Source organism: Prinia subflava, chromosome 6 (assembly GCF_021018805.1).
Source record: "Prinia subflava isolate CZ2003 ecotype Zambia chromosome 6, Cam_Psub_1.2, whole genome shotgun sequence".
NCBI classification, from domain to species: Eukaryota; Metazoa; Chordata; class Aves; order Passeriformes; family Cisticolidae; genus Prinia; species Prinia subflava.
In genome coordinates, this window is record NC_086252.1 from 15822212 (window position 1) to 15849821 (window position 27610).

Sequence of the window (27610 nt, forward strand, 5' to 3'; positions counted from 1 at the left end):
GGGTGGGCACAGGACAGCCGCATCACACCCGGCCCTGCAGGAACCCTCTGCCCCTCTGCTGAGTTATGCCTTCCTGACCCTGACCTGCTGCGTCCTAGAACAGCCCATTTTCATCTCACAAGAACTGAAAAAGAACCATAAGCATTTTCAGACCTTATGCGGCATTTCCCCCTTTTTTTTTATCCCCTTCCAATGCATTTAATTACTTTCCAAAATCCAAACGCGTTTGTGCCTATAAGCCAGAGGCTCTCGGCTAGCCTGGATCCATGGCGCTGAATTATTTCAAACTCTCAGAGGTCCATCAGACCCTTCTACCACACAGCTGTCCCAAGAGCATCGGCACAGTGCAGTGTCTGCTGTCTCTGCCGCACACATCTCCAGCTCTGTTTGCCCCGCGGTGTAAGGCACAGAGGCTGTGCTCAGCTGCTGTGCAAAGGGCAGGAGATCCCCACCCCTCAGGGAGCCGCCAGTGTGCACCTCTGCTGCACCTGCTTCTGTCGGGCAACGCGCGCCGGGCAGCGCCGGGCAGCGCCGGGCAGCGCCGGGCAGCGCCGGGCAGCGCCGGGCAGCGCCGGGGTGCTTCCCCGTGGGTGCTCCCTGAGGGGCGCGGCCCGAACACGGGGGCGCTGCCCCGGAACGCCCCGGGCGAGCTCCGCCCCTTGAGCGGGCACGGGCGGGCTCCGCGCGCTCCCGCCCACAACATGGCGGCGGGGGCGGGGCGCCGCGCGCTCACCCGCGCCGCCGGAAGTGACATGTTCGGGCCGTGCGCGGCGGTGGCGGAAGGTGCGGGCCTGGGGCCGCGGGTGTGCGGGACTCGGCGGGGCGCGGCGGGGCCCCCCTTCCCACCAGCCCCCAGTGGATCCGGGGGAGCCCCTGAGCTGGGTGGTCCCGCGGGTCGGGTATCGGGGCCTGCCCCGCTGTGCCGGCCCTCGGCAGCGGGCGGGAGGCCCGGGCCGGGCGGTGAGGCGGCCCCGCCGGGAGCGCGGCGGGCGGGCCCGGGCCCCGCCGGGAGCCGTGCGCGGGGTCGGTGGGCAGGGCCCCAGCCGGGCCCGGCCGCTCGCTGGAGGCCGCCTGTGCCGGTGAGCTCCCGGCTGCGCCTGTGCTGACCGCAGGGAAGCGGAACAGACCCGGGGGAGCCTTTTCGTTTAAGGACTTGTGTGAGCATGGCCTTAAAGGACAAAGTAAAGGTGCGTGTTCCGGCACCGTGTGCAGTCGGAAGTTCTTGATTGTCTTCTGTGTGTTACAGGTGGAATGGTTTTCATATGCTGAGCTCCAGCTTGTATTACCTCATTGCTGCACGTTGAGAACTTGGTAAAAAGCAGGAAGTCGAGATGAAGAGCAGGGTGACACAAGTAAATGTAAGTGTTCTTAAACCTAGATTGTAGGATTTGATCACTCCCATGTTACTGGTAATTAGGTTTGTAGTTGGTATTATGTTAAATAAAACTTCCTGAAGGCAAAGCGAGTAATATCTGTAACAGACAGCAGCTGTCTACAAGATGAATACTACTAGGAGTCAGTAAATTACAGCTATTTCTATCTACTGTTGTCCTTTCAATTAAAGTCCTAAATATTATTAGTGTATGATGTTACAATAACTGGTCAAAACTGACTGAATGGTGATGGCTCAATAGCAAATGGAAGCAGGTAGAGGAATAGAGAAAAATTTTGAACAATTTACCCACGATCTTAAAACATACAGAGACAATAAGTAGCAGTTAATTTGACTGCGGTGTGTCATATTATGCATGTTAAAGCTTTTCCTTTTAAAAGCTATGTGGTCCATTTCTGAGTGAATGGGAGTGATTTTTTGGGAATGCGAGAAGAAAAACATTAGAAATGCAGTGTTTGTAAAGTACACCAGGCTGGGACATGTTAGCAGTGCAATATTGTTATGATGCACTACCTCAAACCTGTGCAAAACTCTGCCTGTTTCTCCAGAGCTGGAACCTGCATAGGCTTCTTCACTCTTTTAGATCCAACTTTTCTGGCTTGAGTGGCTTTTAAAAGTAGGGATGCCAGTTAGCAAAAGCACACTGCTTGGACACTTTCAGTTTATCATTTTGATGAAAATGTACAAGGAAGAGGACTAACTTGTGGCAGAAATCTGGTCACAAAGAGTTGAGGGTGGCAAGTTCTTCAGCAAGCATAGCTGCTTTTGCAAGGAGATGTGCGATAAATGGCAAACACAGCAACAGCCCTAACACTGTTTATTTCTGTGAACACTTGTCCTTTTGGCTCTGCTTGGGCAGAGACAGATGATAGAGAACCCGTGAGAATGGATCATCCAAAAAAGACCCACTGCCTTCTTCCCATCTGCTAGATAGGATTTAAATACAGTAACTGTTCTGTGTTATTCAGAGATTTTTATTACCACTTTCTTGGAAGCTTAGGATACAGACTGGCATTATATTACTGGGCTGGGGGGAAAAAAGAACAACTTTTCTTACTCTTGAATGAATTCAGTGATCTACTCTGTGGTGTGACGAGCATTGAAAGGGGTAGAAAGCCTTGGTGAATATGTGAATTTCTTGTACTGTCTCTGCTGTCAAAGATAACGTGGCTCTAAAATTCAACAGGTGGACATAACTTTTATACAGATGCATGCTGCCAGTGGACAATGTGATGCCCTTGTTTCATATCATCATCTTGATGCAGGCAAAAAAAGAATGCTGGGTGTAATTTTAAGTGTTTGAAGTGCACCCTAGGACAGGCAATACTCTAGGGTATGTTGTAGTGGCCTCAAAAATACAATTATTTATTAGCATATATACACACCCCCCCAGTTAAGTTCTTGGAGATAACAGCTGCTCTGCTCCTTATGGAAGAGATGTCATTATATTGTGGTCACCCAGAGTTTTAACTGGTTCTTTGGTGTGCCAGCACGTTGGTGGAGAAGGTGCTGCTTCAACAAACGAGCTGAGTGTTGCTGAAGGGAGTTCCATCAAGGTGCATAAGGAAATGGTTGTTGAGTTTCTGCATCAAGTGAGGTGTTCCCTGTTTCACAGTTAATCACTCTGTGACACCGCGAGATTGTGGTTCTGGAAAATCATAAATAATATTTTAAAGAAAGAGATGACTTGCAGTGAAAGTGCTCAGGTTACAAATGCTGCTGCTTGACTCTACCAAAGTTGTTTAGAAACATCTCAGTGAATATCTTTCAGTGTTTGTTGTAGATGCTGTCATGTTCTGGTTTTTGTATGACTCCATACTGCTGAATGTCGTGGTTCAGCCTGTGGGGTTTCGTGTGAGCTGTTCAAGCGTGTGTCACTAGAACAATCCTGCAAACCTGCCAGATAGATCAATGTAACTCAGATGTTTGTAATGTGTGAAACTAGGAATGACTCATGAGAAAATAAATTGTTATTAGTAAAAAGGGGGAACATAAAGAAAATTACTCAATAAAGGGGATTTTTAGGAGAAAGACGCACTTTAAACAAGAAATGGTAGAATTCTGTTCATGGTATTGCGTGTGATACAACAAATGGCATCTGAAAGAAGGAAGCAGGAAAGACAGACCAGTGCTCCATCTTCTGTAGTCTCCAGCAGTAATTAAGAGCAGATGCCTTAAAGAGTTTAGGTATAGGGTAACTATGAAAGTACTTGCCCACTTTCACTCTCACTTTCTACCTGTTTGCAGCTTCCTGAGCCAGGTAAGGGTTTTTGGTAACCCTCGTGGATTTTTCTTCAGTGTTTGTTCAGTGCCTTGAACCTGTGGAAGCATTTGGCACCTGCAGCATCCTGTAGCAGGGTGTCCAGCTGCTTAACTGCTTGTTCCTAGAGAACCAGGAGCCTCTCCTCATCATACGTGGCTGCCATCAGCTTTATTTGATGGCCCTCCTTGTGAAGGAGTGGGAACTGAAGGCATGGTGTGCTTTGATCTGAAGATAGGTGCCCACAGTCATGTTGGGGCTTGACTTTTTTTTAATTTCTCTTTCCTTAAAGCATGGTTCGGGCCACGAAAGGAAGGAAAACTACAGCTCCCGACATGGAAGTTTGTCTCCAGAGGACAGGTAGGATGACTGATTTTTGTATCCTTAATTCTGTATGTATACCTCACACAGTGAGTTAGAGAAGTCAAAAAAATCATCAGCTTATGTTTCTTCTTACATATTACCATAACTGATAAAAAGCAAGTATAGATTTAATAAAATACTTGAATGTCAATATAACAGTAATTAAATGGATTTCTTACTAAAACTTAGCATTTAGTTAAATTATCATGAGACTTGAAAGTGGAAATTACATGCCAGCTTTTTGCTTGCTGTCACGTATTGCTGATACCACAATTATTGTTTTTGGGCAAGATTGCTTCGTGCTGTACAGGCAAAAGTAAGTGGACACAAGTGAATACGTTTATTCCAAGGAGTGCAAGCTGCTGAATTTACCATTGGTATTTGATGTTATTACTGTTAAACATTTAATTGCAAATTCTAGGAGCTGTCTTTTACAGTGCCCCTTTGATTTTTGATAATTTTTTCCTGACAACAAATTATTGTTGAAGTAGACCCTTTGATTGGAGTGACACGTATTTTAAAACTCACCTTGCAGAATTGGACACTTCTGCCTTGTTACATTATATTGCAAGTAAATATTAATGCCATTACTTTTCTTAGGCTCTCACTAAAGGTTTTTGTGTCTTGGGTTGCGAGTAGGGGCATGGAGCGTAACAGGTCTCGGTCTCCGTCTCCCAGGAAGAGGAGGTACTCTGATGACAGCAGATACGATGAGGAGTATTCAAGACGGGAATACTACGATGACAGAACTTCAGATGGAAGGTATGGAGCCCTTTCTTGATCAGTAATGAAATACTTGCTTTTAAAGAACAAAATGTGAGAGCTTTTCACGTATGCTTGGGTGTTCAGTGGGTGTTCTTTTTCCCCTTAGGAGGATGGAAAGGGGGAGAGACAGACACTATGAGAGATGGGAGGACAGAGAGTATGATCGAAGGAAGCAGAGAAGATACTCGTCACCTGACCGCAGGAGTCCAGAGAGGTCGACAGGCCAGAGCTCACTGGCTCACGATGAGCCCACCTCAAAGAAGAAGAAAGAAGAGGTGGATCCAATCCTCACTCGCACAGGCGGTGCGTACATTCCACCTGCCAAGCTCAGGATGATGCAAGAGCAAATCACGGATAAAAATAGGTGAGTTCAAAGTTAAGAGTAGGGGTTTTGCTGCAAGCAAAACAGTTAAGGTGTTTGGGGAATGTTGGGAAAAATGGGATCCATTAAGGGTTGTCATCATTGTTTTGAAGGTATGTCTTTATCAGAAGAGAAATAAGAGAAACAAGATTAAAGCTGTACCTGCTTCTGCTGCAAAGTGTAAATGATAAAGTAAAGCAGGATACCGAATGTAGGCAGGAATTTTTTGGAACATCTTACAGAACAACGTAGTGAGATATATCTGTAGAAAATTACACTTTGGTTTATCATGTTGGTTCAGTGATTGTCTCATGGTTGAATGTATAATTGTGAACAAGTCTTCACATTTATGTAGTGAATATTTCTTAATTCATTTCACTGATAAATGAAAATGTGAATATATGCTATATATATATAAGTTTATTCAGTGCAACTTCAAATGTATACTTTATTAATTTGTGATACTTTGTAATAGCTTGGCATACCAGAGGATGAGTTGGGAAGCCTTGAAGAAATCAATCAATGGTCTTGTGAATAAAGTCAACGTTTCTAATATAGAAAACATAATTCATGAGCTCCTTCAGGAGAATATTGTTCGGGGAAGGTAAGCCTTAGTATTTTAAAATAATTCTTTTGCTTTTCTGGAACATGTACACTGCTCATGTGTACACAGCTGTGTGTGCTACGAGTAGTGTTTGGGTGTTAGATTTTAGCATTAACCTTAGGCCATATTGTCCTATTCAGAATAGTGCCTTACTTGGGAAAGGGATTGTATGCTTGGTGGAATTAAAGAGTGCAACAGATGGTGTATATTTCCTTTTCTTAAGGTTTTCCCAATGCATTTTACTTGAATGACTTGTAATTCACAGTTGTCACTGTCTATTTATTTTTGTTGTGCTTGATTATTTTTTCTGGGACAAATAACATTTGTAGCCACTATTTAGGAAAACAAGTGTTACTACAGTTACCTGTTGGTGTTGTTTATTGATGTAATGTAAAGACCATTATGCTGTTGGAGCTTGGTAGATCCAAAAAGAATTCTGTATCATGGATTTCTTTGAGGAGGAATGCATCACTTTTCATATGTGTTATATCTGATGGGAAGGTCAGAGTCATGCAACTAGCATAAAAATAAGATAATTAAGTAATTTAAATAAAGTCTGGAGAGTGGGCAAATAGTTCCTGAATGTGATTTCTGTTAAAAGTAGTAATGAAGTTTCAGGCTTTTGTAGGGCTGCTTTTTACTTGCCTGTATTTCATGTCCCCAGAATTTAATTTTCATACTAGCATTATTATTTTAGTTTAAAAATGAGCTTACTGAGTATTTTTAGAAGGCACTTGTTTGTGTAAGTTTTTGTGTGGGGTTTATAAATGTCAAAATAATGTATATGGAAAATGGCACCATTTCCCTCCTTGCCTAGTTCTGTACTTCTGTACTGTTTAGTACTCTGTAGGAGGGATTTTTTAGGATTTCAGTAGACCACAAGGAAGAGTGTGTGCTTTGAAGATTCACATTTGGAGGTTTGTTTTCTTTTTATCCTCACCCACATGCAGTCGAGTAATACAGCAAAAGTCAAATTCTGTATCCTTCTAAGCATTACAAAATGCAAAATTGAGAGGAGGGGAAGCAAGTCACAGATTCTTTTCAGACTTTCTTGATAATAAATGTAAAAGAGATAATTTGAATAATAAAAGAACTATCATCTTATGAGTCTTTTGTTTACATTCATTTAGGCTCTAAGTAGTATTTTATAATCAGATGAAGTTCAGATTAAAAAAGGGATAATTGCAGGATACAAGATGGTTTTTTGCATGCTTGGCATTTTTAAGTGTAGCTCTAATATGAACAATATTTAGTGAAAGATTAGGTAATGGTTGAGAAACTTTACAGTTCAGACAGATTTGTGCAACACATTTTGCAAAATTCCATTCGTGGCATGATAAACCATGGTTTGAAAATGATCATCTGGTTTCTTCCAGCTATTCCAACTGCACAACACTTTCTCCTGTAGTAAGTACTGAATAACAACATTACATACCTTGTTACCAGAAAGGTCTTTAAAACTTACTTATTTTTACAGGGGGTTGCTGTCAAGATCCATTTTGCAAGCTCAGAGCGCCTCTCCGATTTTTACTCATGTTTATGCAGCTCTTGTGGCAATTATCAATTCAAAGTTCCCAAATATTGGTGAATTGATCCTCAAGAGGCTGATTCTGAATTTTCGTAAAGGGTATCGCAGGAATGACAAGGTATGTAAAAAGTAAAGGAGCAGTGTGCTGAAATGTGGAATTCTGCAGTGTAACTGTCAGGGGTGTTCAAGGGAACACAGCCAAGACTTGGGTCACAGACAGATGTCTATAGGACATTTAGTAGTGTTAGAGTATCATGAAAGTTTGACAACCTGTTCTGGATTGATACTATGGTAGTTTGGGGTTTTTTGATTTGGGCAGGGGTGTTTAATTGTAATTTTTTATTTTTGAGTTTACAGTCCTAATTGTGAACAACTTCCAGTATCTTTAAATAGTTTCATGACTCTAATTTGTCTGTGAGATGCATTAATCTGTAGTATGTCTGGGTTAAGATTTTTTTTTTCATATATTAAAATTTCCTGGTTTATTTCTTTTGCAGCAACTCTGTCTAACATCTTCAAAATTTGTTGCACATTTGATGAATCAGAATGTGGTATGTTCTTTGTTTCTACTCAATCCAAACCCTATATGGCTAATTTTTAGTTTAAGACAGCAGTACCCTAAGTGAAGATTCTCCGTCTCTTCTGAAATTAGCTGAAAGCCTGAGTGTGGTGCCTGCTTTAAGTTGTTAAGATCTCTTTAGAAAACGTACTGGTAACTGCTTATGCAGTTATCATTGCACTTATGCTCCAGAGCCTCCCCAGATTTCATGTGTGTGTTTGGGTATGTATTTGGGCATGTCTTGATGCAAAGCAAGGATCATTTGAGGCTCTGTCCCACAGAGCTTAAACAGAGCTTTCTTGCAATGTGTGTTAGCAGAATTAGACTCAGTTGCATCTAAATCAAATTTATCTCTATGCCATTTGTTTGTGTCAGAAATCAGGATGCTCTGATTTCAATAATGTCAAGAAGCAGTGTCTCAGGAGTGTGTTGGGAATGTTCAGCATTTTGGTAAAGAGGAAATTAGGCTGAGATGTGCTATTTGCTTATGTGCTGGAAGATCTGAATTATAGGTACAATGCACTTAGAACTGTGTTTTGTAATGCAAGTGCTGGGTTATTTGCTTCTTGAAAATGCATTCTGTTATTTTTTTAATGGCAAAATATTTTTCATTGCTTGCTTGTTCACTTCAATGAAACAGTCACATTCACTAGAGTATTGATGTAAATACTGATGGTAAAACTGGATTTGAAATTTTGCCTTCCTCTTAATCAGCTTTGCCCCACTACTGCTGCCTTGTGTGTGTGGCTAAACTGCAGTGTTGTGGCATCCTGAAAGGCTGGACAGGTCTGTCCAGTAAATGAGTGTGGTGATGGTGTAACACTGCATTCTAGTTCTTTGCTGGCACTCTTTCCTCAGGCCCACGAGGTTTTATGTTTGGAAATGCTCACTTTGCTGCTTGAAAGGCCTACTGATGACAGTATTGAAGTTGCAATTGGATTTATTAAAGAGAGCGGGCTCAAATTAACAGAAGTTTCTCCTAGAGGTATTAATGGTAAGTACAGTTAGCCAAAACCTGTCTTGGCGTTTGTATTAGTAAATACCTTTGATATTTACATTTCTCTCTTTGCCAAAGCAATCTTTGACCGCCTCCGACACATTCTGCACGAGTCGAAGATCGATATGCGTGTGCAGTACATGATAGAAGTCATGTTTGCTGTGCGGAAGGATGGCTTCAAGGATCACCCAATCATCCCAGAGGGATTAGATCTGGTGGAAGAGGAGGATCAGTTTACTCATATGTTGCCATTGGAAGATGACTACAACCCAGAGGATGTTCTTAGTAAGTCAGAAATGAAAGATAATTCCTTAACTGCGTTCCCTGAGAAAATAAGTTCAAGATTAGATATTAATAGCTTTCTTCAATTTGTGTTTTAAATAAAGACTCTCTTTTATTCTAAAGATGTTTTCAAGATGGATCCGAACTTCATGGAAAATGAGGAGAAATACAAAATGCTGAAGAAAGGTAGGGATATTTGTGTGTATACACAACCATCACCTATGGCATTTGCTTATTCAGCTGTTGCTGCCATCATTTATTTAACAGTGGGTGATATTTCTGTCCTGTATAGCTCATTCAGTTCATAGACCTTTCCTTTGTGTTCATGCCACTCAGTGTTGTTTCTCCATCTATGTTTCCCTTCAGTTACATCTGCTTTTTGGCTTCTTCCTCACTCTGCACCTGAGACAGCCTTTCACTCCTCAGGGGTTGGATCAAGGGGGTTTTGTAATGAAAGCACTGTGGTCTGTGTTCCGTTAATCTGCAATACTGCTCTTTCAGAAATTCTTGATGAAGGTGACACTGAATCTGAGGGAAATGAAGAAGCTGGTAGTAGTGAAGAAGATGAAGATGATGATGAAGAGGAGGATGAAGATGGTAAGTGTATGACTAGCACCTTATGAGCAATTGATTGAATAGGGATAAAGCAGGAAAGAAAAGCTTAACTTCTTAGATGTTTTGCAAAACTGAAATGTTCAAATGTTCAGCAATGTTTTCCTCTTCAGTTATTCTCAGAGCTAAGTGTTTACTAGCAAACAGTATAAAATTTTGAAGGGAAGCATTCAGCACATGCAGAAAAGGAAAAACAACTTTGCTGCATTATTCTTGACAGTATCAGTTTCCTTTGAGAAAAGCCTTGCAAGCATAAGACGTGAAAAAGTGCAAAATGAAAATTTGCTTAAACTTTTCCATGCTTTACGATATTTTTAAATCACTTCTAAAATTAGGATGGATTTTCTTACAACTGTATCTACATCCGCCATATCTCACTTGGTTCAGTACAGCCCTCTTCCTTGATCTTCAGTGAAGACAATACTTAATCATTTTTAAAGAATTTATTCAATTCTCTGGAAAAAACGTTGATGGATAAGCATAACTGAAATTTTTGTGCAGACTGCATGAGTAATGGAAAAGCCAGTCCAGGTTTGTTTCTGTAGAATACCAGGAATGGATTTCCTTACTAGTTTGGTGGAGTATTTTCACAGAAGAGCAGAGCTCCCAGGCTCATGAAAAGTATGAACATTGACATAATTTTTCATTTTTTATGGTTTTACCAGGCTTTAAAAGACTGAAGAAATAGTATTTTACAAATGAAAGTGTTCCCAGAGTGGTTTGGTTCAGAGTGCATTCCTCTATGCTTGCTCCAGGACTTTGTTGAATGCTGTAATGTAGATCCTACAGTTAACAGGAATTAAGAATTGCCTGTTAAAATCAGAGATGCCATATAAAGCACTGTATAGCTAAATTGTGCAGAAAATGCATTGCTAATAATGTTGACAAGACATGTTAAACCTAGAGGTTGCAGTGACTAAGAAACATGAAATATCTTTGAAAGAATTACCCTTTTAAAACTGTCTCTAAATATTTACTTTTGTTACAGATTAAGCAAATAGCGACTTTTATTTTTTTCCTTATCGATAAAAAATACATAAACCTGCAAACAGTCCTAGGTGCTTCTAGAAAAATAGTCTGCTACAGACTCAGTAAATGGTAAATAGAGCTGTCCTGAAAAATTACTACATGTGTCTTCCTTAATGTTTTGATCTTTACAAAGCCTTGTTTTTCTTTCCCAGGTCAGAAAGTTACTGTCCATGACAAAACAGAAATCAACCTGGTCTCCTTCCGTCGTACAATTTATCTGGCTATTCAGTCGAGGTAAATATAAATTATGCACCTAAGTATGTAGTTCTTTTGAAGTCAGTGAACTGTAATTCTCTTTCTTTTAAAGTTCTGTCTTAATGTGCAATTTAAAAGAAAAAAAAAAGGTAGAGGAGTGGTCTTGGTCGAGCCTGACCTGACTGTGTAAAGCAGAGTGTTTTCCAGATTCTGATTCTAAGATGAATCTTGTGTGATTCAAAATGTTTGGGTAGTGTACTGGGGCTGTTGCTATAATGTGAACTTTCTGAGTGAACAGAAGTCAGTGATCTTCAAATTTTATAGCATCTTGAGAATTTATGAAAAAAATTGAGACACACTTAGAAATTCTGTAGTTTGTCTCCACTTCTGAGATGAGGGAGTTCTTTTGCCATTTGCTTTGTTTGGAAATTAAGTATGCAGTTACCAGCCCTGAAGTATAGTCTGCTTGTGGTCATCTTGAGAATGAGCTCCCCTTGCAGTTCATGGCACAAATATTCCAAACCTGCTGGGTGTAGCTTCTGTGTCACCGGGCTGAGAGGAGGGATTGACCCCTTGCAGCCCATAATACTCTGCAGGTCTGATGCTGCATGAGGAGTGCAATGATGCAGTTGAGGTGTTGATCATTAGACATATGAATTGATACCATACTGAGGGTATCAAGGGCTCTCACATTTCTCAAAGTTACTGTTGAATACTTTCTTGCCAAACTCAAACTTGTTCATCTTATGTGTGGTGGCGAGGACATACCCAGTGGTAGCTAAAGGCTTTCAGAACAGGAGTGCCAGGAGGAGACTGTGGTAAATACTGCTTTTGGAGCTTGTCTGAAGTGCTTGCATTTCAGTGCGTTTCAAAATGTGCAAAACAAGCTCCCACTTTTCTGTTTGATTAAACTTTGTAAGATGATGCGATAGTAATAATAACTTGCATCATTTTGTTTTCAGATTGTCTGCAAATGTAATCACTTTGGATTAATTGTCAGATAGAAACTCATGAAATACAAAATTTATTGAAAAACCCACAACAACAATAAAGTGTCAGCAAATCAAACAGCTGACACACTTGACTTCAAAACAGTTTAGCTTTTAGCACCAATGAGGAATCTTAATATATATAGTTTTGGAATGTATTTAGCATAGCATATATTGCACAGATAATAAGTGTTTTTTCTATTCAGCTTAGACTTTGAAGAATGTGCCCACAAACTGCTGAAGATGGACTTCCCTGAAAGTCAGACTGTAAGCCTTAATTCTTAACTCTTCCTGTTACTAACATTGTTAAGATACAGTACTATGGTAGTATCTAAAAACCTTGCTCACCTTCCATAACCTAGTTTGTATAGCAGACAGATGAGTTAGAGTCATTCCTTACAGCTGTTGTTCCTCAAAATTATTTTAGAGCCTTTAGAGCAAACAGACTGACACACATTTCATAAGCAATTTCTCTTAGGCTTGTGCTCCTTTCTGCAACAAATGTTTGCTCATAGCCTTTAAAAAGGTGTTTGGACTGGTGAAACTTCTGTCCTATGACAAGAGTACAGCAGCATGGCAGAGTTCTGTGTCTGACAAGACTCTGGGTTGCAGATAATATTTGCTGGCAGCTGTAGACTTCAGTGGGGCTTGAAATTTAGCACAGTGCTCTGAGTGTGTTGTTTTGATGCTTTCACAGTCAGCCTTGGAATAAAGAGCGTATTGAATTAAAGCGGTTTTGAGTGATGGCTCTGCGTAATTTTGGAGATCATAAGGCTAAAGCTGTTTTGTCCTCAGACTCTCTAAGATCAATGCAATTACTGTGTTTTCAAGTAATGGAAACTGTTCTTCATCCAGTACTTCTGTTCAATACTGGCAGAATTTAAATACACATCTAATTTTCCAAGCAGCTGTTCAGTCAGCTGTAAGCTGTCATCATAGGAGCTGCACTTGGGTGAGCTCTTTAACTTCTTGTGGCTTTAATTATCACTTTTATTTGAAACTGTGTGTGCAATAAGTCACTTTAGCATAATACTGACTAGTAAGGGGAGATCTGGGCTACACTTAGGTGTTCCTTGAGAACTTGTTGACGTTATTATTTTTTTCAATTCTTGTACTATTGCTTGTTTCTAAGCAGTTTACATGGAAGTAAACTAAGAACTGAGATTGTATATTTTTTTAATGTGATTCTCTAATTCTGTGCAGAAAGTGCAATATTAAGCATGCTTAAAGATTATAATTCTCAGTGAAGTATACGTAACTGAAGAATTCTAAAGAGAAAAAATCCTCATGTTTCCCAGCAAATTGATTCAGCTGTAAAGGATAGAGCAAACAATCTAAAATATATGTACTAGACCATACAACAGAGTTATAATGCATAACACTACTTGCTTGTAGTGAGAACTACTTAACTCTTAGGATTTAATATCATGGCAGTCTCTGTCAGCTCCTAACTTCTGTGAGCAAAAGCTGCTCAGAGAAAGTAAGGGAAGGAAAAGAAAACCCCAGCAATTAGTATCAAGCTACAATTCAGTACTAGTTGTAGGAATTACTATAATTCAAGATTCAAAACTTGTAAAACTGCATCCTCTTATTTCATGAGGCTTCTTCTTTGTACTGATTTATTTTTTTCCTTAAGAATCCTAACTACTCTTCACCTCATTTAATCAAAGATGTGGGACCTTTGAGGTGTTCATTGTATAGAATTAAGCTCCTTTATGGGGACAAAAATCTTAAAAAAAGAGACTTCCTGATCACTGTGAGAGCAGAAAGAATAAGCAGATGTAGGCAGTAAAATTACTCAGAGGTTTCTAGGGCTTGAGTCTGTACATGTGGATAAAAAACCTGAAAAGGTTCAGCAGGAATTTGTTTAAATTAACTGCTAGTTTTTAAGCTAGAAAAATCATCTTTTATTCATTTAAGCTACTGTCTTCAGATTGAAGCCTTTATTGAATGAATTCCCTCTGCCTTCATTAAAAGCAAGCCATTATTGAGTTTGCAGATGACACCAAGTTGGGCAGGAGAGCAGAGGAGTCTGGGCAGGCTGGGTCAGCAGGGTGATGTTCAGTGAGGCAAAGTGCAGAGTTGTGCCTTGGGTCACAACAGCCCCGGGCAGAGCTGCAGGCTGGGGCAGTGGCTGGAGAACTGCCCAGCAGCAGGAAGGGGCCTGGAGGTGCTGGCTGGCAGCAGATGAACATGATCCAGTAGGGCCCAGGTGACCAAGAAGACCAGTAGCAGCCTGGCCTGGATCAAGAAAAGCGTGGCCAGCAGGACAGGGGCAGCGACCACACCTGGAGTGCTGTGTGTGCCTGAGGGAGCTGGGATTGTTCAGTCTGGAGAAGAGGTGCCTCAAAGGGAACCTTATCACTCTGCAAGTACCCAAAAGGAGGGTGTAGACAGTGGGGGTTGGTCTTTTCTCATAGATAACAAGTGACAGAACCAGAGGAAATGGCCTCAAGTGGCACCAGGTGAAGTTTAAATTAAATACTAGGAACAATTTCTTGACTGAAAAGGTGGGGGCAGTCATTGAAACAGGTTGCCCAAGGGAGTGTTGGAATCAGCATCCCTGCAAGTGTTCAGAAGATGTGCAGATATGGTTTAGTGGTGAACAGGGGCATTTGGTTTACATTTGCACTTGATTTTAGAGGTATTTTCAACCTTTATAATTCTCTACTACTGTTATTTTAGCCATAAAGCATTTCTTTCTTTTTTGGTCTGTTTTACTGAAAGGTTCAACAATCTGTATTGCAGGATGATGTCTTATTTCTTCACACCTTTTGATTCAAAGCTTTAAACAGTCTTGAGAAATTCCTGAAATGTTTGCTGAACTCTTGGGTGAACCTGCAAACTTTGTTTATTCTCATTCTCTATTCCAACTCCTACTATGAATGGCAATCATAATGAGAAACAGGAACTGGAGCATTCAGCTGCAGTATTCCTTAAAAATCAGAGGAAACTAAAGATTCTCATTGCAAAATCTTTGTTCAAGTCTGATTTTACAGTACCTTTCTGCTTTTCTTCTGAAAGACTTTACCTAATAAAACAATATTTATTTAATTTGGTCATTAAGACTGTTTTCCACAAGCTTTGAGTAGTAAATTGTCAGTTAAATACAATCAAACAACTAATCAGAATGTCTGAAACCTAAAGACAGATGCAAACAACAGGTTTGAGACTAGTACAGTATTAGTGACCATCTTGCAGGGTAACTCTTCTCGAAATCTTGATGTGTAGAGACTTCTGATGTGATTTATCAGGGCTGAGTTCAGAAATTCATTAGCAGTTTTTACCAGTGGTTGAATTATCAGATCATTGTGTCACACTAACTGCTGTGCAACACAAGTTGTTTGTCTGTTCATTACCAGTAATGGATCTATCACACAGCTCTGACTTGCAGAAAGAGGATTAAGGTTCAGATGGATAATCTGTGAACTGGAACAACATAATGCTGCTTTTTGGCACTGCAGTCTAGGACCAGCTGCCGGAGAGAGATGTCAACACTTCTCTGATTTTTTTTTTTATTTGGAGAAACACTTAAAGTGTTGAAGTTCTTTCATTTCTAAATAGATTTACTGGGAGTGGGTTTGCTTTTATTCATGTTATTTAGACCCAACTGAAGCCTGCAGATCAAAAGTGAAATAGCTTTGCTTTCTGCAGTGCAGTCTATGCGAAGCTGTTCTAAACAAGCCTTGCAATTGCTTCTTTGGGCATATGTTCAGTCTGGGCAGGGCTCACTATTTTACTTTTTTAAAAAGACAGTGATTATCTCTGTTAAAGCTGTATTAATCCCATCTATTACCACAGAAGAAATTTAAATAAATCAAAACTGTAGTTAGAGGAGTGTGGTATTACCAGTTGTTCTAGCTTCTGAACTGTGGGGAAAGCAAACAAACAAGCCCAGCTGAAATGCAGACAACTAAAATAATTAAACCAACCATACATTGTTCTTGCTCTTTGAAAATATGCCTAAAATGGACTGGCTTTTAGGCTTTTCTTCCTTCTTGGCTTGTGATAAGAACTAAACTTGTATACAGAAATGTTGCTAAATTAAATTAGAGCCTCTTCTAACAGTGTGCACATTCCAGATAAAGGTAATGCGTCACTAGATTATTTTTTTTACTTGAAATGAGAAAAATTCTTGCAGGCACAGCCTTCTTGCAAGAATTATGCATGCATCTGACACATCTTCATTTTTACAGGGTGGTGTCAGTTGCTCAAAGCAGTCCTAGTTGGTGGTGTGGGAGTGTCAGTGTCTCGTGTTATTTATGCCTTGAGTCTTGAAGATAACACAAGTACTTACATTGACTTGACTATTTTCATTTTCAGTGAAAATATGGTTCAGGAAGCTGATGGAGAGTGGGATGATCGAAGGCTGACAATTACATGCTGGTCAAATAGATGATTTCTTAGATACATTAGTTTCTTCTCTAATTGGAGGGCATTGCAGCTGGTAGGTTCAGCAGCTGCACAACGATGAGTTCACAGCCTTGCTGCTGGCTGTAAAAGAGAATCATCCTCAAGTAGCTTTCCTGTCTTTTGAAGCAGGTGGTTTTTTGTGGGCCTGAGGTGCAGAATCATTCTGAATTTCCATAATTTATCAATTAAAGAAAACATACATCTCATGCACATACCGTGTCGTGGTAGTTGTTGTTGTCTACATTTCTACAAAATAAAGGTACAGAATCCATACAGAATTAGGCTGTGGTGTTACTGATAGCAGGCATTGGCTAGAATGCTGATCAGATTTTGATCTTCCACAGATGTGTGTATTCATTTAACCTAAGGAGGTGGAATTGCTCAGATTACCTCTTAATCACTTAAAATGAAGTTTTGCATGTTCAGCCTTCAGGTAGAAGGAAAGAGATACTGTGGGACTTCAACGTATTATTTTGTTTTTGTGTGTGTTTGTGTGTTGCAGACTTGTAACAGCATGATTAAAAATATATCTATCCTTATATCCAGTTAATGGTGATTTGTAAAATCATCAGTGTAAAATATCAAGTCTGATTTATGCAAGATTTGTGATAACCATATTCAGCTTTAGGCATATGTTGCTCTAAACAGAAAAGTAGTCGAGCAAAAAAAGGGACAAAAGTTGAGGAAGACCATTAGCTGAGCACAGGACAGACCTGGAGACTCTGTAGTAGCTGCTAAAAGCATTGCACATAGTTTGACAAGAGGCTGCCTGCTGCTGAAACGCTTTCCATGGCTTTGCCAGCTTTGGCTCTAAGTGGTAACTTGACAAATTAAGAAGAGAAAGCAGAGATGCTGGGAAAAGTAGGCTGTGTGATGGTTACACCCATTAAAATATACAGCAGTAAGGAAAGCTTTGAGGTAGTCAGTGGGAGTAAAATATGCTTCAGTGAATTAAAAGAGAAAAAAGGAAAAGTGTGGCATCCATAGAAGCAGTGAAAATACCTAAAATGCAAGGCACTCGTTTCACATAATTCCAATTTCACATTGATTTAAATGAACCTAAGGCCTGCACTGGGTTTGCCCCTGGCAAATCAATTCCTTTAGTTCCGTGAAGAAACTTCTAGAAATAAAGTGTTGACATTGAATATTTTATATTTTAAGAATTGCTTACAGGGTGAGGATGGCTCAAGATGGCTTCAGCTCATGCATGCAATGAGTGGAACAGAGCTGTGGGGCTGCAGGGAGAGTGGAAATGGCATCACTTCCACCAGGGAGGGCAGAAGTGACCTCCACATGGAGCCAGCCTGGGGGCAGCTCTGACACTGCAGTCTTGCCTGAATGCAAATCTTAAAGAAATTGCAAAAATGAGGGCAGAAGGGGCGGGGGGGAGGTACTAGCTGTGAAAAGGAACCCGTGATCAGAAGGGCATAAGTTACTTCAGCTCTTCTGCCTGCCGTGAACACAGCCTTTGTGTGAAGCTGAGAGAAGATAGATTGGGCAGGGTGTGCTTGTGTTTTAAAATGGTAAAACCGGGAGAAAAGACCAAAACAAGTCTGATTCTTCTGTCCTTTCCTTTAGCATCTTTAAATGTATGAAGATACTTGCCATGTTAGGTTGAGTCATGGTTCATCTAATCCTTTACTCTGCTTGGGTAAGACAAACAGAGACTGTTGAGGGAGAGGTGTGAGAAATGCAGTGCATTTAGAGGGAGCTTTCTCCTTATCTTTGGTCTTAGCAGTTCTGGGAGGTGCTGCTGTTCTCTATGATCCAATAATAAATTCGAGATCTTCACAAAAGATGATTCACCGTCTGTATGAGATGTCAGATATTTTGAAGTGTTTTACTGCATGATTGGGTAGCTATGTATACTTAAGTAAGCTGAGTAGTTACTTGTTGAGCATTGTATGAAAACAAGTTAAACAAGACAAAATAGAAATTGCCTGTAAAATTGGGGAACAAATTCTTTGTGGTCTTCAAAACAAGCGATGGGCTAAATATCAGGCTCTTCATGCCATAAACCTCATTAGAAGTACAGAAATTAGTTCAGTCACGTTTGAAGCTGTAAATTCAGCTAGAATTGCCATCTGAGCTTGTTGCATCTCTCAAAAAGTAATTAAACAATTGTAAAGTTTGTTACTTTTCAATCTGCAAGACAGTTACTCTAGACACTCTCTAACCTCAGATTGTTTAGATAATACCAGCAAGAACATCTTTATGGGCAAACCTATTTTTGTGCATGTGATTATTCAAGATGCCGTCCTAGAAATCATTGTAATATTTAATTAAAATGTTAAAATATTTAATTACTGTAAACCACAGGGGATAGCAAGGCTATAATTGCATTTAAGATGAGAAAGAAAAGTAATTTGTTTTTCAAGTCTTCCTGACATTATTAAAGTGGCATCAGCACTTTACCCTTTTTATTGTTAAAAACTGATTAACTGCAGCATTACTGTTAAATGGGATAATATAAAAAGTTAATATGCATTTTAATACATCACATTAATACAGTGTGACAGTGTTAAAAGGAATGCTTTGAAACACATCTGTAAGTTTATTTTATACGTTACTGCCTTTTTATTTGGAGGAGTGGTTTCTTTTCTTGTTTAGCGTGGTTGGCTTTTTATTTGTTTTGAGCTTTTATCATGGGCAAAAATGTTTCTTCTGAATATTTCCTTGGAAGAATGACACAAGTAGGAGAATATGAAATCCAGTAGATGCTACAGTAAATTGGTGAAAGATACAAAGAGAACAAAATGTTTAAAATCATCGACTAATTTTTATAGAAAGTTACTATTAGTTTAAAGAGAAATTAAACTAATAATGAAAGGTATGTGACTGCCAGCCAGAAACCTATTTGAGAGTGTCATAAATTGGATTACACTATGGAGTTTGTCTTAGGAGAAAACAGTAATAAAAAAGGTGAATGGGCAAAACCTGCAGGGCTATTTCAAGCGTTGTGTAATTTCATGGCTTTTAATTTATATAAAAACATTTGCTCACTTGTCTTAATTAATGTTGCCAAATGTACCCTAAACCAGTTCACAGCTGCATTACAAGCTGTATCTCAGGCAGAAGGTCAGGGAGGGGGGGAATGAGTTTGCTTTTAAACCTGCATGGTCCCTGCCAGGACCTCTGCTCTCAGCCAGTGAGGGGCTCTGGGCAGGGAGTGAGGTCCAGAGCGTTTCCCTCTGGTTCCTGGTTTGCTGTGCGGGAAAGGAGAGGAGGAGGCAGCTGCCACAAGTGGACCTGATAACAATCTTGGGGTGCTGCTGTTGGGAGACAAGGAGGAGGGAGGGGTGCCAGGGAGCGGGCACTGCCTGTCCTACACAGCTGGCATTACAGAACGGGACAGCATCTTCTGTTCCCCATCCATGGTCACCAAGGAGACAGGGAAAGGGAAGGCAGGCTGGTGATGGTGGGGGATGCACAAGTGTTTGGGGAGACTAATCTAGCTAGGCTGCCCCTGTTCATTCCTAGCCAAGGAGAGATGCTCTTCTATGAAGGCTGATTCAGAATTCAGCCTAAACCAGCTGCTTTAGAAAAGTTTCTCTTCTTCTCTTGGCTAGAGAGGAAGTCCAGGCATTTTGGCCTCCCAAAGGTGAGTTTAGTCTATCTAAACATCTCCCTCAGGGCTGAAGCCATTGCAGTGAAACTCAGCATTCTGCTTGGTTATGCTAAGCAGGGCTTCTCAGGCAAATTATGGCTGAATAGTCTGAATAGTTAAAGGTGTTAGTGTATATCAGCATTGACAGATATTTCTGATTTTGGAAATGACTGCTAAGAAATGCACATGGTGTTTCCAAATGGTTTGTCTGTACGCCATTTAGACACTTGGAAGTTGTAAAGAATTTTCATTTTCTGTAAATGCAGGGATTGGTAGTATTTTAAACAAACAAAAAGAAACCCTAAAAAGAATATCACAAAATCAAACAATTGACAAACAAAAACAAAACCACAGAAAAAGCCCTCAAAACCTTCACTTTTTATCTTGTAACTCTTTTTTTTCATTATGGTAAAGTCAGGTTGTAAATGAGTTCTGACTTTTTTTTTTTTTTTAGAGGTACGTTGTGTTACCACATAAATCTTAGTTTAGGCAGAAAAGGAAATTTGAAGGGAACAAGTTCATATCCCAGAGAAATTCAGAAAACTCCTGGTGTTGCTAATGAAATTTGATGTAAATACTCCTTTCAAAGCTCACATCCATATAAGGCTACCTTCAGTTACTTGACATGTACTGGTGGGGTTTTTTGCTGCAGTGAATTTACCTAGAGAAATATTCTTTTTTCATAACCCAGAAAGAACTCTGCAATATGATACTTGACTGCTGTGCTCAGCAAAGAACGTACGAGAAATTCTTTGGGTTACTGGCAGGGGTGAGTTCTGTTTCAGATTTTATACTTTATAGAAAATTGCATTGTTTTACTCTATTTTTTCTGTGTCAAACTTAAGTTTTAATGGATAAATAAAACTAATAGTCTTTTTATCATTCTGAAAACGCTTATGTTGGTTGACTGTTTTAGTGGATTAAATTAGCACTTCAATTATAAAAAGCATAGGCAATGCAGAATGAGAGAAGTCACTTTCCCTTAATATTGTTGCTTATTTTGCCTCCCTTTTTTCTCATTATGGTAGAACAATAAATCAGTGGCAAAGAAATGGTACTAAAATACATAATAGTATTATGAGTTACCAGAAAATAGCCTTTTTACAGTGCTGAAGATTAATCTTGGAGACTCTTGTCATTTACCACCTTGTTCAAAGCTGCTTAGTAGGTTTAATTTAGAGCACAAGATTGAATACTCACTGTCCTGGGCTTGTGGGTGTTTTGTTTGCTCTTCAATAAACAGCTAACTCTCTGGTTTTGTGTAACTTAATTCCTAATTTAGCTGCAGTTATTTCTTACTTAAGGTTTCCCTATCGATAATATTGACATGTGTGAAGAGTTAAGATGAAATACTTGTCTTCTCAAGGGAACAAGCTGTGCTGAAAGGGAATGTTGCTTCTCTTTTTTTTTTTCATCCATTATTTCAGGAAATCCTTTTGCTGACAGTCTGTTACAAAGTACTAACCATATGAAGGTGCACGTTCAGATGATTGTAAATGTTGGTCACCGTATTCTCTGAAATGTTTATGTCCAAAATGTCTTACTTCTGTTTCCTGCTCCCTCTCTAAATTGAAACAGTTGTTCAGTGATGTCCTGAAAAAACATGGGTTTGTATTAGGTGAAAATACTTGATGTAGAGAAGTCAAGCAAAATGCTGGATAATTTGCTGCAGTTCAGAATTGATAATTACTGCTTTGCAAAGCAAATGAGTTTTTTGTCCTGACAAACTGCTCAAAGCTATCAAATATATTAATTTGAGTGTTTGCTCTTCCTCCAAGGGTTATTTAAAAAGGAAGGCTTGCAGTGAATATTGACACCATTAGGTCACTGGGTTGTAGGTTATTTGCATGTTTAATGTTTTGTTTAAAGTGGTTGTTTAAATTGTACCGTGTTGTCTCAGCGTTTCTGCATGTTAAAGAAAGAATATATGGAATCCTTTGAAGCCATTTTCAAGGAGCAGTACGATACCATTCATCGATTGGAAACGAACAAACTGAGGAACGTGGCCAAGATGTTTGCTCATCTCCTGTACACTGATTCAATTCCCTGGAGTGTAAGTTCAAACAAAAAGCCATTGTCCTCCATCTCTTGTTCAGCAGTTAATCTCCAATACTCACAGTAACATACAATACATTCATTCTAGTGTTATTCTACAATTTGTAATGACTTGTGGCAAACGGGATTATTTTAAGTAACTTCTGAGATGCTGTTAAAGAATTCTGGTTTGTTCCATCTCCTCATTCTCCCTCTTGTGTATCATCATCCTCTCATCCCATTTTTCAGTAGTTGGCTTAAGCTGTTAATTTAGGGAGTTCAGCTGGAATTGGTTGATTAAAAAGTACTTCTGTGGGAAAAGAATTTTAAGCTTCTAAACTTTGATAAATTAGAAGTTGGATTGATTTATTAGACAACTAAAAAATACTGCCATTTTATGATTTAAATACCTAATAAATAAAAGCAATCTCACATCCCGAGATTATGTTATTATATAACATTAAAAATGAAGAAATAAACATCGAGGTAACTTCTCTTTTCATATTGTTTTATTCTTGTTTCATAGCCTAGTCTGTCATTCTTCAAGCACACATAAATCAGTCCAAATATTTTACCTCTCCTGTATTCCCCCATCTCTTAATTTGGCAGAAGTTCACGCATCTGATTTTGTCTTGTGGAGATTTTTGTCTTGTGTAGGTAAAAAAATCCTTAAAGAATTACTAGCATAAATATGATCTGCATCTGCTCCCAGGTGGTAGAAAAGAATTTTTGAGAAAGACAGTCTTGACTGGAATTTATGAACCTTGGAGAAAAAAACCCACAGTCTTTATTAGTTATTTCAGGAGGACAAAAGTTTTTAAGATAAGAATAGAATGTATGTTTAAACTTAAAGGTGAATGCTTTTCTGAATAATTTCAGGTCCTTGAATGTATAATACTGAGTGAAGAAACTACCACATCCTCCAGTAGAATTTTTGTCAAAATATTCTTTCAGGAGCTCAGTGAATATATGGGACTTCCTAATTTAAATGCAAGATTAAAAGATGAGTAAGTTGAAGTTTTATTTTCAAAACTGTAAATTTGATTAGGTTCTTGATCTGAAAACACACAGATAAGGACTCTGTGTTCGGGTTCAAGTGAGACAGCCCTTCTGTAGCTGCAGTAGTTCAGGAATAAGTTCATGTATAGATTAGCCATTGGAAGGAGTCTCTTTTGAAGCTGAGTGCAGTGCTGTCATTTTGGGTTCAAGTACGTGCATGACTCTTTGCAAGATGTATCTGTTCCCCCTCCACCCCCAGTGACACTCAGCTACTGTAACAATTTCCAAGTGCTAGTTTATTTTTATGTATTGTCAGCTATATAGCTGCATAATAAATGTTACTGGGGCTTCTCTTTCTGACAAAACTTAGAAAAAACACACAACCATTAGTAACAGTTTCTCTAGGATTACTTACTAATCCTTAAATGTAGCATAAATAACATTCTTTTAAATCTGTATGGGATTTAATGCATTGCATTCTGACAAAGTGATTTGCAGTTGCTTGAGCAACTAAGTTTCTTCTAAGTTTCTTCTAAGTTCTCTAAGTTTCTTCTGTGTATGATGAAGAATTTGGTAGATGCTTTAGCTCACGTAAACTTAAATTTGAAACTCTCCCTAAGGCCCTGTATGATGGGATTTCAGCAGGGATCCCTAATCTGTGAACTTCTTGGTCAGTGCCTGTTATCCTTTGCTGTCCCAGGCTGCTGCATTTCTGTGAGTTAGCTCAGGGCTTCACAGAGCTGGGGTTTCTGTTTCTTATCTGTCAGGATGTATGCAGCTCTCCTGTGTGTGAAGTTTGTTGTCATAAAAGAGCAAGTTTTAAAATAGCATTTGGTTAGATGCACCACAGCTACAAACAAAGTGTTGAAACATGCATGAAGAGAAAACGTTTGCTTTCTTGTGGAAATCCATGCAGTTTCTTTTCAGTTTCTTTATGTCAGTGAGAGTGCTGAGCTGGCATGGTGTTTGATACAGATGTTTGTTTCCATCAGGACCCTGCAGCCTTTCTTTGAGGGATTGTTGCCTCGGGATAACCCAAGAAACACTCGCTTTGCCATCAATTTCTTCACTTCTATTGGCCTTGGAGGACTAACGTGAGGAACACTCTTCTCATTTGATATTTACTTTCTTCATCTTCCCTCTCCCTGTGAGCAAAAAAATAAAATTGAAGAACAATTTTTTTTTTCCTATTTAGGGATGAATTACGAGAACATCTTAAAAATGCACCAAAGTTGATTATGACACAGAAACAAAATGTCGAGTCATCAGATTCCTCTTCATCTTCAGACTCAGACTCTTCCTCAGACTCTGATTCAGACAGCAGCAGCAGTAGTTCAGAGTCATCCAGCAGCAGTGACTCCTCATCCAGCAGTGACAGCAGCAGTGACTCAGGTATTTAAACACCAGCAGTACAACTATTTTCTTATCTTTTGTTTCCTTCTCCAGATAGGTTTATTACTCTTTCTGTCTATACTTCTTTTCAGGAAAATCTGGCTATAGACAGTGGTCATTTCTCTGTTCAATTTTTTTAAACTTTTAAAATATTAAATATTTCTCATGGAAATTTATTTTTAGATTTGAACTCAGAAAAACTGAGTTTCGTTTTTAGAGACTTAAATATCTGAGAAACGTTGATTTGTAGATTACTTTTTTACATGATTGGTATCTGATGCACTCTACTATGACTTCAGTTTATTGGAGGATTGAGGGATTAGAGTCATTCCCAATTATTTTCTCTGTGTTTACTGGTGAACCGTAGAGATTCATGTCTACAACTCTTTTTTCTTGGCTTAATTGAGTGAGCTTGATACTCCTTGTGTCTTTCCCTGGAAATACATGCTTCTTCCTTGAGTGAGAAGTCAGTTCTTCAGTTTTGGCAATGTATTTAAATATTGTTCTCCATCTGAGTCCCTATTTCTAATTCCTCTGCTTCAGGAGAAGTTTGTATGGCAATATAGTGAAAGTTCTTGTTTGTAGAGAAATTTCCAAGGAAGAATTAGCTTTTGCTGATAACTTATTTTGTATTTTTATGCATTATACTTAGTGTCTAGTATCTTATCCTGTTGTGCGGATGTAGAAACTTCTATTAGATGTGAACTGTTATAAACACTGCTTAATCTTTAAAGTAGATTTATAGAGAGTGTGCAGTCTCCCCCAGTATATATAGCAGGAGCAGATGATGGCACAGCATGACTTCCTGTAGCACAGAAGTTTGCTCATTCAAAGTTAATTTGATTTATTACATGTCTTAGAAATGAAAATGGTTAATAAAATCACAGCAGTGTGAACTGCTCCTGCTCTGGAGGTGCAGTTCTGTTCCCCACCACAGTGTCCTGTCCAGGGTGGGAGCTGTGTCACGGCCAGCAGCGGCAGTGACCACAGCACAGAGGAGGGCACAGCCACAGGGGCAGAGGGGCCAGATGGCCCTGCAGGGACAGCTGCAGCCCTGCTGAGCTGCTTGATGGCAACCAGAGGGCTCAGTCCTTAGTGGCAAACCAGGCCTGCAGTCTCTGAGTACAAACGGGGTTTTTGAAGTGTAGGACCTCTTTTACTGCTTCCCTTTTCTCCATTGAGGAACACATTCATTAAAATTCACATCTTGATACCTGGTTACCTGCAGCCTGGTTTCACTTTTCATTTTCTTGTGTACTTGCATTTTTCAGGGGAATGTGGTGCAGCATTTCAGTGTTGGTGCCGTGTATAAAAGAAAAATAGAAAAGTTGCTGATGAGAAATTGAGCTAAGTTAGAGGTTACTGTCTACTGCCTGTTAATGCTTGGAACTTCCTCAGCTTGCTCAGCTTGGCACTGCCCTGGGGAGGTAGTTTTAAAGCAGGTCCAACAGAGGATAAAATATATCTGCCATCAAAGCAGCTGGTTCTTTTCTGTTTGCTTTCTCAGGTCTTTTCTTGCATACTGGTAGATGTAAAATAGTATGGAAAACACTGCTTAAAACCATAATGGATTAAAATGTATCTGAATTGATCCATCATTGCATTTTAACAGAATGTCAGCAAGCCTTAATTCAGACACAAGACTAGAACAGTTCAGATAGTGCATGTACTAATAAATGAGTTCATGGCTGGGATATTTTCAAAAGGTGATGAGAAGCAGCTGACGTGATTCCATAGCCCACACACTGAGGTGAATGAATGGTTCTTGTAAATGGTTGTTAGTGCCAAGTACTGTTGAGTGGGATCTAAAGGTCCCTGATAAAGAGAAAATAGGAAGGGTAAGACCTGTTCCACTGGGATGAGACTACTGTGTATTTAGAAATACAGAAGTTAGTTTTAATCTTGTTGACAAAGCTGTCACCATTTCTCCTGAAAAATAAGCCTGAAGGCTGTTGGTACATTGCTGCAATACCATTATCTCCATTTCATCCTGCCTCTTTTTCCTCGTGGGATAGTGTTAGAGATTTTTCTTCCTCTGCTGTTTTTCATCTCCATTGACTGATAAGCTTTTCCAGGAAAAGTAAATGGTTTTGAGACTGGATAGTCCTGGAAAGGTCATCTTCCTAGAAAAAAGATTATTTGTGAGAGTGCTTTGGTGTATGACTTCACAGCCTGTGCCTGGTCCTTGGGTACAAGTCAGCAAGAGGGTTATGACAGGTTTCCAAAGGCCAGGCATCATTTGCAGATAGCAAAGGGATAAAAATCAGGAGTTAATTATTTTGGAACCTTTGTCCAGATACATGTGCACAAATGTTTTCTGGCAAAAAATACTCTAGAACTCCTTCTGTAGTTGAATAAGTTTAATATACTAAATAAAAAAGCAACCATAGTTCTGTAATTTCTTATAATTTCAGATGTTTCTAAAGCCAAAAGAAAGAGAACACAAAAGAAAAACAGAGAATCTGATAAAGTTTCCAGGAAGAAACAAGAAAGGAGAAGGAAATCACCCGAAAAGAAAATTGGAAGGAGGCAGCAAGAGGAAAGAAGTGATACTGAGAGCAAATCAGAAAGAAATCACCGGCATGTAAGGGAATCGCACAGGAGAGAGGATGTCTCAAAGCACCACCACAGAGACGAGCCCAACGGCAGAGACGGTTACCACAGCGGGAGGGACAGGAACCATGAAAGAGGCAAGGATCCAGAAAATAAACACAGTAATTCCAAACCGAAGAAAGCAGAAAGAAGAGCCTCCGTGTCTGACGATGAAAACCACAGGCATCGGAGCAAAGACGAGGGGCATCGTAGCAGGAGAAGAGAGAGGTCCAAGTCCCGAGAGAGGGAGCGCGGCCACGGCAGCCCGCGGGAGGAGGAGCGGGAGGAGCGGCCCAGGAACGGCCCGGAGAAGCAGCGGGACAGGCAGGGCCGGGGCCCCGAGCAGCACCGGGAGCCGCGCAGGAGCGACGACAGGCGCCGGGAGAGCTCCCCGCACCGGCGGAAATGACGGGCAGAGTGCGCTGCCAGAACTGCGCTGTAAAACCGCTCTCTGAAGTTTCTTTACAAAAAAGATTTTGTACAAAGCCATGGTTTGCATTTGTAAATTTTACCAGACTTTTTCAGATTTTCAGTACCTCTTTTTTATAACTGTAACGTTGGGTCTTTCTGTTATGTTCTTTGTTTGGAAAGACAAAGCTCTTTATTTTGTGAATAAAACAGTAAGATACCGGCAAA

General features: G+C 39.8%; 1 protein-coding gene across 4 annotated transcripts; it reads left to right on the forward strand.

The window, feature by feature from the left end:
• Positions 1-664: 664 nt before the first annotated feature.
• Positions 665-27610, forward strand: CWC22 (CWC22 spliceosome associated protein homolog). 4 transcript variants are annotated; one of them, XM_063400414.1, is made up of 20 exons: positions 665-783; positions 1247-1358; positions 3946-4013; positions 4653-4778; positions 4888-5145; positions 5618-5746; positions 7224-7392; positions 7772-7825; positions 8692-8827; positions 8909-9115; positions 9236-9298; positions 9614-9709; positions 10906-10987; positions 12144-12204; positions 20649-20726; positions 21858-22010; positions 22871-22998; positions 23983-24084; positions 24186-24382; positions 26797-27610. In XM_063400414.1, the coding sequence occupies exons 2-20, from the start codon at positions 1332-1334 to the stop codon at positions 27381-27383; spliced, it is 2721 nt and encodes a 906-aa protein (XP_063256484.1). In that variant the 5' UTR covers positions 665-783; positions 1247-1331; the 3' UTR covers positions 27384-27610. The 4 variants fall into 4 exon arrangements, with proteins under 4 accessions (XP_063256484.1, XP_063256487.1, XP_063256485.1 ...); XM_063400417.1 differs by having other exon boundaries at positions 4656-4778; XM_063400415.1 differs by lacking the exon at positions 665-783 and adding an exon at positions 790-1157.

Bases quoted from the DNA above. Each gene is read 5' to 3' on its own strand.
- CWC22 (XM_063400414.1), top strand. From the start codon at position 1,332: ATGAAGAGCAGGGTGACACAAGTAAAT. The intron at 9,710-10,905 runs GTAAGTGTATGA...TTTCTTTCCCAG, and splicing joins TGAAGAGGAGGATGAAGATG to GTCAGAAAGTTACTGTCCAT. The intron at 10,988-12,143 runs GTAAATATAAAT...TTTTCTATTCAG, and splicing joins TATCTGGCTATTCAGTCGAG to CTTAGACTTTGAAGAATGTG.